General features: G+C 36.4%; 1 protein-coding gene across 1 annotated transcript; it reads right to left on the bottom strand.

Moving 5' to 3' along the window:
* Positions 1 to 14,401: 14,401 nt before the first annotated feature.
* On the bottom strand, positions 14,402 to 15,061 carry LOC139842077 (transcription factor TGA2.1-like). Its single transcript, XM_071832254.1, has 3 exons — positions 15,023 to 15,061; positions 14,661 to 14,906; positions 14,402 to 14,530 (listed from the first exon to the last, which is right to left on the bottom strand). The coding sequence occupies exons 1-3, from the start codon at positions 15,059 to 15,061 to the stop codon at positions 14,402 to 14,404; spliced, it is 414 nt and encodes a 137-aa protein (XP_071688355.1).
* Positions 15,062 to 15,297: the final 236 nt, after the last annotated feature.

Raw genomic sequence — 15,297 nt, 5'->3', positions numbered from 1 at the left:
TTTGGAATCCTCTCTTCATCCTCTTCGACTTGATACCAATTTCATCTCATTTGGGTAACTTTCTAAAATCACTAGATTTTTTGTTCTTGATGTTTTTGAATTATAAAAGTGTTAATTAGTGTCTATGGCTCGTGTATAACATGAATATATGTTTTGTTTGTTCTATTTGTTGATTTGAGTAACTAGTTTGAACACTTGAAAATGGGTTTGCTTAATCTTTGATATTGGAAGATTAAATGTTGTTAAATTGTTAAATTTCATGTTTTAATTGTGTTACTAGTATCACTAGCTTCGTTTTGATGCGTAGGTTGATTAAGAAAACTTCAAATACATGATTTGTGAATTTTGTGAATTTTGATTAGGGTTTGATGAACTTGAAATGAACTTTTGATACTTTGGATGCCATGAAATGTTATTAGTAAGTGTTTAGTTGTATTGCATGAGTAATTACCTTCGAAATGGCATATCATATGTGTGGATTGGATTCCCGAATCATGCAATGCATTTCAAGAACTTGAAACTTTGAAAATGGACCTTGAATGACCACTTGGCGAGAAATCGGTTATTGTAAATGATGTTTTTGCTTGATGAAAAGTAGTTAGTTGTGTTCCTTGTCAAAATACCTTTCCGATGATATAAGATACATGTTTTGGTTGTTTGCGGGTCATAAATGGTGATTGTTTGAAGTTAGGTTCATTCATAAAACTTAAAAACTGCCAGAATTCTCTGCACAGGTAATGGCGCGGCGCGCCATATACCCGCGCGGCGCGCCAAAGTGGGCTGTCCAATTTTGTCAATTTTCGAATAATGTTTGCCATGCTACGGACCTCCGATTCACATGAAACTTGTTCTAACATGCTTATATATGAATAACTAGTACAGAAAAATAGTTCGGGACCCGACCCGAACGTGTTGACTTTTTCGTTGACTTTGACCCGACCCAAGTTTGACTTTTTGTCATACTTAACCAAATGATTATGCAATCTTTCTAACATGATTCTTTACTTGCATCTTGCATGAAACTTGACAATTTGATTCACATGCTATATAATCGAGTCGTAACGAGCCATAGGACTAATTGAACAACTTTGACCAACCGTGTTTACCGTTATTGATACAACCTATTTGTTTAGGTCAAGACTAGCATTCGTTCTTGCATACGTTTACTTGTGAAGTATCTTTTACTCTTGCGCTCAAGGTGAGATCATAGTCCCACTTTTCAATCACTTTTATTCTTTACATCGTGGGCTGAGAAACGCATACATTTCATACTTATATACTTTTCATACTTTTACACTTTGAACAAATACGAATACAAAGATGCATGCGAGTTTGAACAAAAGTCCTCAATCCAATTATCATTAGTTCCACTTGCAGAGTGTAAGTGTAAGCGAGTAATTATGTTGTGTGGCCATACGGGTTTAACAAACCCTCTTTCAGACGGTTCGCTACCGTTAGTGAATGAAATATAATTTCAACAATGTATAGTGTAAGTTCTAACACTAAATTCAAAATTCAGAGGGAATATTCAGTTAAGCCTTGATAATTGGGTGCTCGTGATACAAATACCATTTTTGGAATGTGAACGTTTTTGGATAAGCAATTCATAACGAACCTTGTGGTTCAATACTATACTTACTAAACCTATGATTTCACCAACGTTTTCGTTGACAGATTTTCTATGTTTTTCTCAGGTCTTGAATACTTAGTGATACATGCTACCGCTCACACTTTTGATACTTGCTTGGATGTCGAGTATACATGCATATATGGAGCGTCTTTTGACTTCATTTAAAACTGTGTCGCCTAGATTTCATTTGTACTTATAACTTTGTAACGAAACTTTTGGTTGAACAATTATTGTAAACTTGGGAACAATCTTTATTTAAGAAATGAAGGCGACATGTTTTGGTCAAACGTCATTTTAAAGACTTACGACCACGCAATGGGACCTAAGTAGTCGGCGCCGTCAATGACGATTTGGTCGGGTCGCTACAGATGGTATCAGAGCTTTGGTTGTAGGGATTTAGAGTTCATTGGTGTCAACCCCGAGTCATAGGGTACATTAGTGAATCTAGACTACAACCGGCATATAGACTTGAAGTAGGAATTACTTGACTACTTGTGCATTTATACTCGAACTCTTCTATCATATCTAACTCGTATCCGATTTTGATCTTACGTTGATAAATTTTGTTGACACGCCACCTTGACTTTATGAAGTAATGTTAAATGCACATGTAAATCAGGGTAATATAATTTCCGGGATTATATTACGGTGATTCACATGGACGTTCCGACATTATGACATAAAGAATTTAAGTCGAGTCAAAGAAAATTTTCTCTACATCATCATTCCATATCATGATTAGTATTATTGAGAATACTAATCAACGATATTCTTGTGTATTGAAGGAACAATGCCTCCTCGTCGCGGGCCCCGTAATGAGACCTCCGAACAAGCTCTTCAACGTATGATAGCCACCGCCATAGGTGCGGCTGTGGCTAGTCTCTCCTCCGACAACAATAACAATAACCGCAACAACAACAACAACAATGGAGCCGAGAACTCAAACGAGGGATGCTCCTACAAAACCTTTATGGGGTGCAAACCTCATACTTTCGATGGAACCGGGGGACCGGTTATTCTCACCCGATGGTTTAAGCAAACGGAAGCCGTTTTTAGCATAAGCGGTTGCCGGGACCAAGACAAAGTCAAATATTCCACCCACACCTTCGCCGGTATCGCTCTCACGTGGTGGAACACGTATGTACAATCGGTGGGTACCAATGCAGCCCACGCCCTCTCTTGGCCCGAATTAAAAGAAAAGATGATCACCGAATACTTCCCACGCGAAAAGACTCGAAGGCTCGAACACGAGCTAAGAACTTTAAAAGCAGTCGGGAGTGACCTAAAGGCATATAATCAACGATTTTCTGAGCTAGCCTTGATGTGCCTAAACCTCATGACCACTGAGTCTCTAAGGGTTGAACTTTACATGGATGGTCTCCCCAAGAGCATCAAACAAGGAGTAATGTCATCCAAACCCCCTAATCACCAAGAGGCCTTGAATATGGCCCGCCAATTGATCAAAACGGTGGACGAAATTGAAGTACCGCCACCTAAAGCCGAGGATAAGTCGAGTGACAACAAAAGGAAATGGGAAGCCCCCCAATCCGGCAACTACAACAACAACCCCACCATGAAGCCCTTCACCCCCAACGGCAAGAAAGGTTATACCGGATACCTACCCTATTGTAAAGAGTGCTACAAGCATCATCTAGGTGAATGTGGCAAACCATTTTGCTTGAAGTGTCAAAGAAGTGGCCATGTGGCCCACGATTGTAGGAATACCGCTCCCGTCGCTCAAAAGATGCCCAATGCACCAAAGACGGGTGTTTGTTTTGAATGTGGCCAGCCGGGTCATTTTAGGAGTGCGTGCCCAACGAAGAAAACCAACCCCGATACACGCGACTAAGCTTTCAACATCAACACCGAGGAAGCCCGAGATAACAACTAGTCACGGGTACGTTTCCTCTCAATAACTCTTATATTTCATGATTATTCGATTCGGGTACCGTTAGACGTTTTATAACCAAGGCTTTGACTCGTACTCTTTGCACCCCACCACTCCCCCTAGACACTACTTACAACGGAAAACAATTTATCGGAGGGTGTACGTTAACATTTTGGGTAGGAATTTTGAAACCGACTTGATACCTATAGAACTAAGGAGCTCGAAATTAGTGAACTAAATAATTTTCGGTTAGGGACCGATACTCTCTTCCTCGTATCAACGACCTCTTGGTCAATCTCAAGGATTCCGTGTGTATTCCAAAATCGACCCCATTCCGGTTATCATCAATTGAGGGTTAAGGGAGACGATGTCTCCAAAATCGCTTTCCGAACCACTACGATAGTTATAATTTTCTTTAAATATTGTTCAGTTTAACAAAGACTTCGTCCGTATTCGTGGGCCTTATGGGTCGCATATATAAACTTATCTAGATAAATTCGTCATCATATTCGTAGGTGATGTTTTAACCTATTCAATTCAAGCAAAGAAGAAAATGAACAACATCTCCGTCTTACGCTCTAACTCTCGAGACAAGAGCAACTTTATACCGAATTCTCCGGGTGAGAATTTCAGTTAAACGAAGTCCAATTTTAGACCATGTTGTTAGTAGTCAGGGTATTACAATGAATCTTGCAATCAAAGCTACACGTAATCGGGAAACCCTCACGACTCTGACTTGTATTCGTAAAATCCTAGATCTCACCGGTTATTACCGCAGATTCGTTTCCGACTTTTTCTCGTGTTACTCGTCCTTTAACCCCGTTAACTCCCTCAGGAAAGGACTAAACCTCTCCGTGTCCGAACTTTGAACGCGGTTATTCACACCAACCTTACTAGCTAAACTCATGTAACACAAGGGAATTCAATTATGGAAATGTTTCTACTTGAACGCCTGAAAGGCATACTCTCTCGACTCGAAATAAAGGAAACTGAAATTCGTTGTTTTGCACGAACGATTGGAATACTTAATTATGGATCCGATCAATCTTCTCACCACTACGTACCATGTTATATGACACTGTTAATTCACTATGACCGTCTGATATTACTGGGACCCAAGATACCACACGATCCAAGGATACTTCCTTTCTCTTTGACTTATCGTCCTCATGCTCCTGATACGGCCAACTGCTACTCAACCCCGAACTATACAACTACATGTACTATCTCGTTTCCCACCAAGTCTCAACATTTGACCACTACATGAGCGACATGGCTATCTCAAGATGTAAACTCACTCTACTCTAAGTTCTCATTTCACTTCTATCTTTATCGCTCGCATTTTCGTATAAGGAAACTTTTTGTAAAATTTCTCAATGGATAGAGAAACTCCTCATATTACATTAGTATTCGCCACGAGGTTGAATAGTCCTGACGAACATTTTTGAACCCTAACTAACTTGTTCAAACATATCTTAATTCTATTCCAACACGGTGTACCATTATCGATTATCTCGGATCACAATACTCGTTTCACTTCTAGTGTTACAAGAAGCCTTAGAGACACGTTTAAACATGAGTACCACATATCATCCACAACCAACGGACCAAACAAACGTACGTTTCACATCTTGGAAAGACATGTTACAAACTTGTATTGTTGCCTTTAGTTGTCTCCTCTCACACAGTAGTTACCATTCGTGTATTAACGCCGCACTTCCGAAACCCTATATGACCGCAAATGTCATACCCCTATTCGTTGGACCAAAGCATGTGGCAAGCAAATCACCGGATCCGAACTCATTCAAGAAATAACAGTTGAGATCGTACAAGTCCGAGAAGGACTCAAGACGACCCGTAGTCGCCAAAATGGCTATACCGATATTCGACATAAACCTCTCGAATCCCAAGTCAGTAACCGTGTAATATTGAGAACTCGCACCTTGGGAAGGTGTAATCAGTTTCGGGAATCAGGGAAAGTTAAAACCGCGATATATTAATCCTTTTGAAACCTTGGGGCGTATTGGAACCGCTCCTACCGTCTAGAACTTTTGACTCAATTAAGTTTCCGTTTACCCTACGTTCCATGCAACAAACTTAGAGACGTGTCCTACAGAACAGGAACGTGCTACTCTCCTAGATAAACTTACTAATGATGGAAAACTCCCCTTCATGGGAAACTGGTTGAAATTGTGGATCGTAAAACCAAGTCTTAAAATAAACTGAGATCTCGACTGTCAAAATTTGTGGAAATGCCCAAGGACGTATCTTCACTTATTCATAGCATTGACAACACTAGGTCTCGAGTAAGAATCAACGACTATTGCTTCCAACTAAATTTCGGGACGAAATTTCTTTTAAGGTGTGGGTAATGTAACATCCCGTATTTTTCCGTTAAATTATTTTAACGCCCGTCTTTTTATTTTAATAATATCCTCAGTATCTCGATTCGTATCCTCCATTAGCTTACATTCTTAAAATATTTTCGTTATTGGATTATAACATCTCTTGTACTCTCGTGTAATTCAAAATAATTCGTTTGGTTAATTCACGCACCCGCACCCGAACTAGAGGGACTAAACTTGCAAAGAGGCCAAAGATTTGACTAGGTCAACTAGTCAAACATTCAACCACCTCCTCTCATTTTCTCTCTTTCTCTCTTTTCATACTTCCATTTTCCTCTCAAGAACTCAAACAAGATTCATCATCAAATTTCGGATTTGGAGGCTAACATCAAAACAAATTACATATTTGGAATCCTCTCTTCATCCTCTTCGACTTGATACCAATTTCATCTCATTTGGGTAACTTTCTAAAATCACTAGATTTTGTGTTCTTGATGTTTTTGAATTATAAAAGTGTTAATTAGTGTCTATGGCTCGTGTATAACACGAATATATGTTTTGTTTGTTCGATTTGTTGATTTGAGTAACTAGTTTGAACACTTGAAAATGGGTTTGCTTAATCTTTGATCTTGGAAGATTAAATGTTGTTAAATTGTTAAAGTTCATGTTTTAATTATGTTACTAGTATCACTAGCTTCGTTTTGATGCGTAGGTTGATTAAGAAAACTTCAAATACATGATTTGTGAATTTTGTGAATTTTGATTAGGGTTTGATGAACTTGAAATGAAATTTTGATACTTTGGATGCCATGAAATGTTGTTAGTAAGTGTTTAGTTGTATTGCATGAGTAATTACCTTCAAAACGGCATATCATATGTGTGGATTGGATTCCCGAATCATGCAATGCATTTCAAGAACTTGAAACTTTGAAAATAGACCTTGAATGACCACTTGGCGAGAAATCAGTTATTGTAAATGATGTTTTCGCTTGATGAAAAGTAGTTAGTTGTGTTCCTTGTCAAAATACCTTTCCGATGATATAAGATACATGTTTTGGTTGTTTGCGGGTCATAAATGGTGATTGTTTGAAGTTAGGTTCGTTCATAATACTTAAAAACTGCCAGAATTCTCTGCACAGGTAATGGTGCGGCGCGCCATATACCCGCGCGGCGCGCCAAAGTGGGCTGTCCAATTTTGTCAATTTTCGAATAATGTTTGCCATGCTACGGACCTCCGATTCACATGAAACTTGTTCTAACATGCTTATATATGAATAACTAGTACAGAAAAATAGTTCGGGACCCGACCCGAACGTGTTGACTTTTTCGTTGACTTTGACCCGACCCAAGTTTGACTTTTTGTCAAACTTAACCAAATGATTATGCAATCTTTCTAACATGATTCTTTACTTGCATCTTGCATGAAACTTGACAATTTGATTCACATGCTATATAATCGAGTCGTAACGAGCCATAGGACTAATTGAACAACTTTGACCAACCGTGTTTACCGTTATTGATACAACCTATTTGTTTAGGTCAAGACTAGCATTCGTTCTTGCATACGTTTACTTGTGAAGTATCTTTTACTCTTGCGCTCAAGGTGAGATCATAGTCCCACTTTTCAATCACTTTTATTCTTTACATCGTGGGCTGAGAAACGCATACATTTCATACTTATATACTTTTCATACTTTTACACTTTGAACAAATACGAATACAAAGATGCATGCGAGTTTGAACAAAAGTCCTCAATCCAATTATCATTAGTTCCACTTGCAGAGTGTAAGTGTAAGCGAGTAATTATGTTGTGTGGCCATACGGGTTTAACAAACCCTCATTCAGACGGTTCGCTACCGTTAGTGAATGAAATATAATTTCAACAATGTATAGTGTAAGTTCTAACACTAAATTCAAAATTCAGAGGGAAGATTCAGTTAAGCCTTGATAATTGGGTGCTCGTGATACAAATACCATTTTTGGAATGTGAACGTTTTTGGATAAGCAATTCATAACGAACCTTGTAGTTCAATACTATACTTACTAAACCTATGATTTCACCAACGTTTTCGTTGACAGATTTTCTATGTTTTTCTCAGGTCTTGAATACTTAATGATACATGCTACCGCTCACACTTTTGATACTTGCTTGGATGTCGAGTATACATGCATATATGGAGCGTCTTTTGACTTCATTTAAAACTGTGTCGCCTAGATTTCATTTGTACTTATAACTTTGTAACGAAACTTTTGGTTGAACAATTATTGTAAACTTGGGAACAATCTTTATTTAAGAAATGAAGGCGACATGTTTTGGTCAAACGTCATTTTAAAGACTTACGACCACGCAATGGGACCTAAGTAGTTGGCGCCGTCAATGACGATTTGGTCGGGTCGCTACATTCTTCATCGAACACCACGTCTCGACTTGAGATTACTTTACCATTCTTGGGATTGTATAGCTTGTAACCCTTCGAACTTGAGTCATAACCCACGAATATGAGTTTCTCACTTTTATCCTCGAGCTTCGTCCTCTTCTGATCTGGCACATGAGCATATGCCACACTTCCGAACACTCGAAGGTGTGAGATGCCGGGCTTCCTTCCACTCCAAGCTTCAATGGGCGTTTTGTTCTTGACGCTTCTAGTGGGCGAACGATTTGCTAGATAGATCGCACAGTCCACTGCCTCAGCCCAAAACTCCTTAGGCATCCTTTTGCTCTTTAACATACTCCGAGCCATATCAAGAATGGTCCTATTTTTTCTTTCCGCAACACCATTTTGCTGAGGTGAATACGGAAGGGTTAGAGGATGTCGTAACCCATTGTTGTCGCAAAATTCCTTGAATTCCTTGGATGTGAACTCTCTTCCACGATCGGATCTCAACGCCTTTATGGTGAGACCACTTTGATTCTCCACAAATGCTTTAAACTTCTTGAACATTCCAAAAGCTTCCGACTTCTCTTTTAGAAAATAGACCCATGTCTTTCGACTAAAATCATCAATGAATAGAAGAAAATATCTATTTTTACCAAAAGACGGTGGGCTGATGGGTCCACACACATCCGTGTAAATAATTTCTAGAGGTTTCTTCGCTCTACTAGAAGCTTCTATTGGAAAACTGTTTCGAAAGTGCTTTCCTAGAAGGCATCCCTCACATATTTGATCCGGATGATTAATTGGAGGCAAACCCTTCACCATTCCTTTACTTGATAATAATTTTAAGCCTCCAAAATTTAAGTGCCCGTATCTCATGTGCCAAAGCCAAGAATTATCTTTGAAACATGCTTTTAAACATCTTGGAATGTCATGTTGAATATTTAGCATGAACATCCTATTCGTTGACATTGGCACCTTAGCAATCAAACCTCCTTTTTGGTCTCTTAAAGAAAGGGTACGATTTATCATGTGAATATCATAGCCTTTCTCCAAGAGTTGTCCAATACTCAGTATATTCGTCTTCATATTGGGCACATAATACACGTTAGAGATAAATTGATGCCTTCCATTTTTCAAGCGGATGAGAATCTTACCTTTGCCTTTAACCGGGACTTTAGAGGAATCTCCGAAGGTGATATTTCCACTAATTACCTCGTCTAACTCCACAAACATGTTTTTGTCACCGCACATATGGTTGCTTGCACCCGTGTCGAGATACCACAAATTTGATTCTCCGTTATCTTCACCTTTGCATGCTAGTAACAAAGTGTTTTCCACGGCTTCAGTATCTTCTTGTGCAAAATTTGCTCTTTCTTGCACGTAATTGTTTGACTTCTCGCATTCCGAAGCATAGTGGCCAAATTTATGACAATTATAGCATTTGGTTTGAGAATTGGCATACCTTGGCTTTCTACTTGTGTAGCCTCTCCCACGACCTCTTGTCGGGTGAAAATCTTGACTTCTTTCTTCATTTTTGTAAGAACTATAACCTCCACGTTTGATATATCCTTGCCCTCGTCCTCGGCCACGTACTTGACCACAACCTCGTTGACTCGTTTGATGAGTCTTTTCACTGTTCTCTTCCTTGAAAGAGAGTTTTGCTTGTAAAGCTTGCTCCAAAGGCTCCTTATTTTTCTTATTGAACCTCTCTTCATGGGCTTGTAGTGAACCCATGAGTTCATCGATAGTCATTGATTCTAGATCTTTAGATTCTTCAATGGCTACGACTATATAGTCGAATTTTGAATCTAATGATCTAAGAATTTTCTCAATGACCCTCACATCACTTAAAGTTTCGCCATTCCTCTTTAATTGATTGACAACCGCCAAGACTCTTGTAAAATAATCAGAAATTGATTCTGAGTCTTTCTTATTTAAGGATTCGAACTCACCTCGTAGTGTTTGTAGTCGAACCTTTTTCACCTTATCAACTCCCTTATAAGAATTCTCCAAGATCTCCCATGCTTTCTTGGCGGTGGTTGCACTTGCAATTTTCTCAAAAGCTCCATCATCTACACTTTGTTGGATGATGGAAAGAGCCTTTTGATCGTTCGTCTTCATTAATTTTTTCTCCTTGCCGAGAGGACCTTTTTCTGCAGGTTCCTCATAGCCTTCCTCCACAATCTCCCATAAGTCTTGTCCACCTAGGAAGGTCTTCATTTGGATGCTCCATCGATCATAATTATCCTTTGTGAGGCGAGGAAACGTGATAACATTGTTGGCCATCATCTTGTCGAGCCAAGCTCTGATACCAATTTGTTAGAAATAGGAGGTTATGTATATTATTTGTGGAAGAGAGGATTGATGATTTAGAAGTTTTATTGATCTTGAAAGCTTTTCTTTTATTGCTTATTGAATTGCTTTGTTGCTTGATTACAAATGAGGGGTGAAACCCTCTATTTATACTACTCAATAGAGTAGTCTAGAACCCTCCATCATCTACTAATATCTAGATATTTTCTAAGTATTATCTAGATATTTCCTAAATATTATCTTAGATATTTTACAAGATGTTTCTACTCACTTTCACTACTAGATATTACAAGAAGTTTCTAGATATTGGACTACAATCTTGATCCATATATTTGTATACTTGCAAACACATAGCCTAAAATCAAGTTTAACTTCCAACACTCAATGCTAATCACATGAACTCTTGACTGTTATCCACTCAAAGTTAGAATACAGTTCAAATATCTAATGTTGATTTCTATAGTGTCTGCATAGAAATGGGCTCAAGTTTATGAATTATTACCAAATATGTTTATGAATTTGTAGACTTAATGGCGACCCAGATATACTCTATCGCAGCCCGATGTTGTGCATTTCAGCCTTCCACCAGTTTGTCCGAACATTTCCAGTCTGTTATATACATAAATTCAAGATAACATATACTATTGAATTGAAGATTGTGGTAAAAAATTTTACCACAACAGGTTACAAACCTACTCAGTCTAGGCAAATAATCCCATACGAACAGTCTTTTTATTAATTGTAACTTATAAATGATGTGTTCAGTTTATTACTGTTTCTGTATTTTTACCAAAGATGTTTCTGAATTTGTAGACTCAATGGCGACCCAGATATACTCTATCATAATCGGATGTTGTGCATTTCAGATTTTCAACCTTCCACCAGCTTGCCCGGACAATACTTCGGTTCCAGGTATATAATCTGTTACATAAATCCGTCATGACATATACTCTTGAACAAAAGATTGTGGTAATTTTTTTTTTTTTTACTGTTACAGGTTAGCAAACCTACTCAGTCCAGGCAAAGAATCCCTTAAAACCATTCATCATATGGTTCTTATTCGCCAACTGCTTCACCATTCTCAGCAGTTGGTCATGATGGTAGCCATCTGTTATAGAAACAAAGATGGCTAAAAGTGATACATTGAGAAATTCAACTACTTAAATTTCACAATTAGTTGTTCAAACTCTCCGGGTTTAAATATTTCTCAAATGCCTGGAATGTCCAATAATTAAAATTCGCAGGTACAAAACATGGTTGAGGTTTTATATTTTCGCTAAAGGTGGCAACATGGATGGGTCAGGTAAAGCGTGTATTTTTGCTTCCAGTTTGGTTGATGCAAACACGCCGTAACTTTAAGTTTATAACTAAAATAGGTGCATGTGTCAGATGTAAATTCAACATTTACTTTATTAGTTCAATTATAAGTCATTTGGGGGTTTTATGTATAAAAAGTAAAGTAGCACCACCCTTACATTGGGTATGTGTTTTTTTGGTGCAAAAAATCTTTAATGTTCTTTTGGCAGGCAACAGGAATAAGATATGAAAGAATACCATCAATAAAACAGTCTGTATTTGATCAGAATTTGAAATTTATTTTTTTAATCACATTTGGTTGACACTGATGTATGTTAATCACGCTGCACTAATCCATATATTTTTTCATTTTCCAGGTATAATTTGGATTGATATCATTTCTCACTGGTACCTTTGGATATATTGAACCCGTTGTCACGAGAGTACTCGATTTCTATATATAGATAAGGAGGCAAAGACGGTTGCTTCAGTCCATTCAACAATAAAGGTTGGTATTTACACGCAAATCTGCAATTATGCTTTCCAATTTATGTATTTGTATATTCAACATTGATAATGCTTTAATAGCCGTCACAGAAGATCCGGTTCGGTTCAAGATTCTTTATAAGGGATTTTTGTTTCCAAATTTATTTGCGAAGGTATTTTTTTATCTATTTTTTATTACTCCATATATTTTGCTTCATGTTTAATCTATGATATAGTGCATTTCTCTTTCGTTTGTGCTGTTTTAATTAACATGGTGATATTTTCTACAGTAATATTTTGTTTACGTATGTTGTGATCATGAACTTATTGAAATTTGTGAGATTTTGGAAACTTTTGTATCTTGGTATATTTCTATAATCTTTTTTGAAATTACAAAAGCTGTAAGGCGTTTGAGAATTCAAACAGATGGGAGTGAAGATGAGACTGCTATTGATGGTTCAGTTGTGTTTCTGGATCGACCAGGTGAATCTAAGGACTGGAAATCTGGGATGTGTGGCTATGAAAAGAGTTATAGGTTTAATCATCCAACCCACATTGGCCAGGTAAACTAAAGAACATTTTTAAAAACTACTACTTTTTAGTTTAGTCTTTGTTTGTAAATTGTACAGATCAATATGATTGAATATATTTTTTTAAATTTTATTATAACAACAACATAGTTGAAAGGACTAATTGTCGTTGGCTGTTTGTATGTCAAGAAGATCGTAGGATCTTCTCAAATAGTTGAAAGGACCTACATGTGATTGTCATTTGTCATTTTTTAGTTGCTATATGTTGTGTTACATAGTGTTATGGTTTTAAATCTTGGCAGGCGTTAAAGAAAACGGTAGGGCGTATGAAAGGATCTAAATGTCAATGATATTGGAGAAGGCTAGATAAAGGGTACGAGTACAATTGATCATGAAGAGTATAAATGGTTTGGTAACATGTGATTGTAAAATGTGTCGTCTAAATCGATAGCTTGCGTTAAAATCGCATAAACCTTAGAGCAGCAACGCGGGAACCCTAATTCTCGTTATATATATCGATAGAAGCTATAGATTCACTATTCACTTCATTATTTTACTATTAAAAAAAGGTTATTTTGGTCTTTTTCACTTCCTATTTATGTACTTTCACGTGCTTCCCATCCCAGAAGGTTTCATCGCCACTCACTCTATAGGATATTTTGCAACCTTTCTTCTGATTTTATTCATTCATACTGAAATGATTACGAATTCCTAATTCCTATATGAAGTCTTGATATTATAGACAATAAAGAAAGATAATATATAGTATTAACATGATTATCATATGGGAGATGATAGTCACACACCAATAATTGATCCATACACATTAACTTACTATTATACCCTTAATTTATAATTATGGAGGTTCAACTCTCTAGATAAACTTAAGGTTATAACTGTCAATTTTGTGCTAAAAATTGTGAATGATTTAATTTTGAGTGTGTAAGTATCATCTCCCTTATCATATTTATATATTTATATTAATAAAATAAACGTAATAATATAATTTTAGCTTGTAATTTGATATGGATGATAAATGATAATAACAAATCTTGACAATTTTACAATAGTCAATGTTTTATTAGTGGAAGTTTGTTACAGATTAAAAGAAGGCATAAAGAGGTGCGGATTATATGTTGTTTTTAAATTGGTTGATAAATGAAAAAAAAATTAATCGACATTTAATAATAATCTAGTTAAAAACTCGCGGTTTCGCGGAATTTTTGAAGGGTCGAATCATTTAAACTATAAAATTATATATATAAATTAAAAACTATTATTATATCTAGATGAAATTAAACCAAATGTTTTATAGGGGCTTGAAATTTTTAAAGTTTCAAAATGTACTAACGAACTATTATTAAGTCTATGATGAACATTAAACCAAATATTTTATAGGGGATTCAAATTTTTAAAGTTTCAAAATGTACTAACGAATAAATAAAAAAACAAAATTTTGATTGAAATTACATAAATCATCTCCGATATCGTGATGTAGTTTTAAGCGCTTGAATTAAGAATTGTGGATGGTTATCTCAGATCTTCGTTGCATTTTTCACATATTCGACAATGTAGTTATTCTCTGTTAGACGATCATGAATTGTGAATAATGTCATAACTATTTGTCTTGTTGTTAGTACTATGTGCATCCCTGAGAAAATCTTCTATCGTAATTCATCAGCTTATAATGAGTTGAAACATTATATTTGTAATAAAATGCATAATATTGTAATATATATATATATATATATTTTAATTATTTTGAAGATGTATGAAATTTATGATTTAGCATACCTCATCCATAAAGTTGTGCATAATAGTAAGTTTTCCAACTAAAAATGACATAGAATTGTAATAACTTGACATTGACACTTCGTTTCCTTTAATCACAAAATATTTCCCTGTTAAAGTATTTGATATTGTGACTTCTAAATTTCTAAATTTTGTACTAAGTGCAATCTCTTTGTTCGTAATTTCAGATGTTAAAGATTTCATTTTTTCAAGTTGAGGTCCAAAAACTTCAGTACGATTGTCGATTAACTGTCACAATCTAGATTAAGTTAATGTATGTTAATCTCGAAATTGAAATATGAAAAAGTAGTTAATATAAAACCAATAATAATAAATAAGGTAAAGAAATAATTTCGTGCACTTGCCTGTGGCATATCAGTTGGACGTAATCCACCAATCCACATTATACACCGTTGAGTAGGACACATTCAAGTACCATAAGTAATACCGAAGACATCAAATTTAGTAGCGAATATTTTTCATATTAAATAAGCTATAGTTTTCGATAATCGGTAGATGTCGTCTTCAATGAATTTTCCAATCAATCTTCTACGTAGTTGTAATATACGTTGGTGATGTTCGGCAAACCAATCACTATACTCTTTGCTAAAGTTAATCGGATCTTTAGGAAATATTTAAA

Source organism: Rutidosis leptorrhynchoides, chromosome 4 (genome assembly GCF_046630445.1).
Source record: "Rutidosis leptorrhynchoides isolate AG116_Rl617_1_P2 chromosome 4, CSIRO_AGI_Rlap_v1, whole genome shotgun sequence".
Classification (NCBI taxonomy): Eukaryota; Viridiplantae; Streptophyta; class Magnoliopsida; order Asterales; family Asteraceae; genus Rutidosis; species Rutidosis leptorrhynchoides.
The sequence above is the reverse complement of the archived record's forward strand: the minus strand, read 5'-3'. Positions and strand labels throughout refer to the sequence as shown.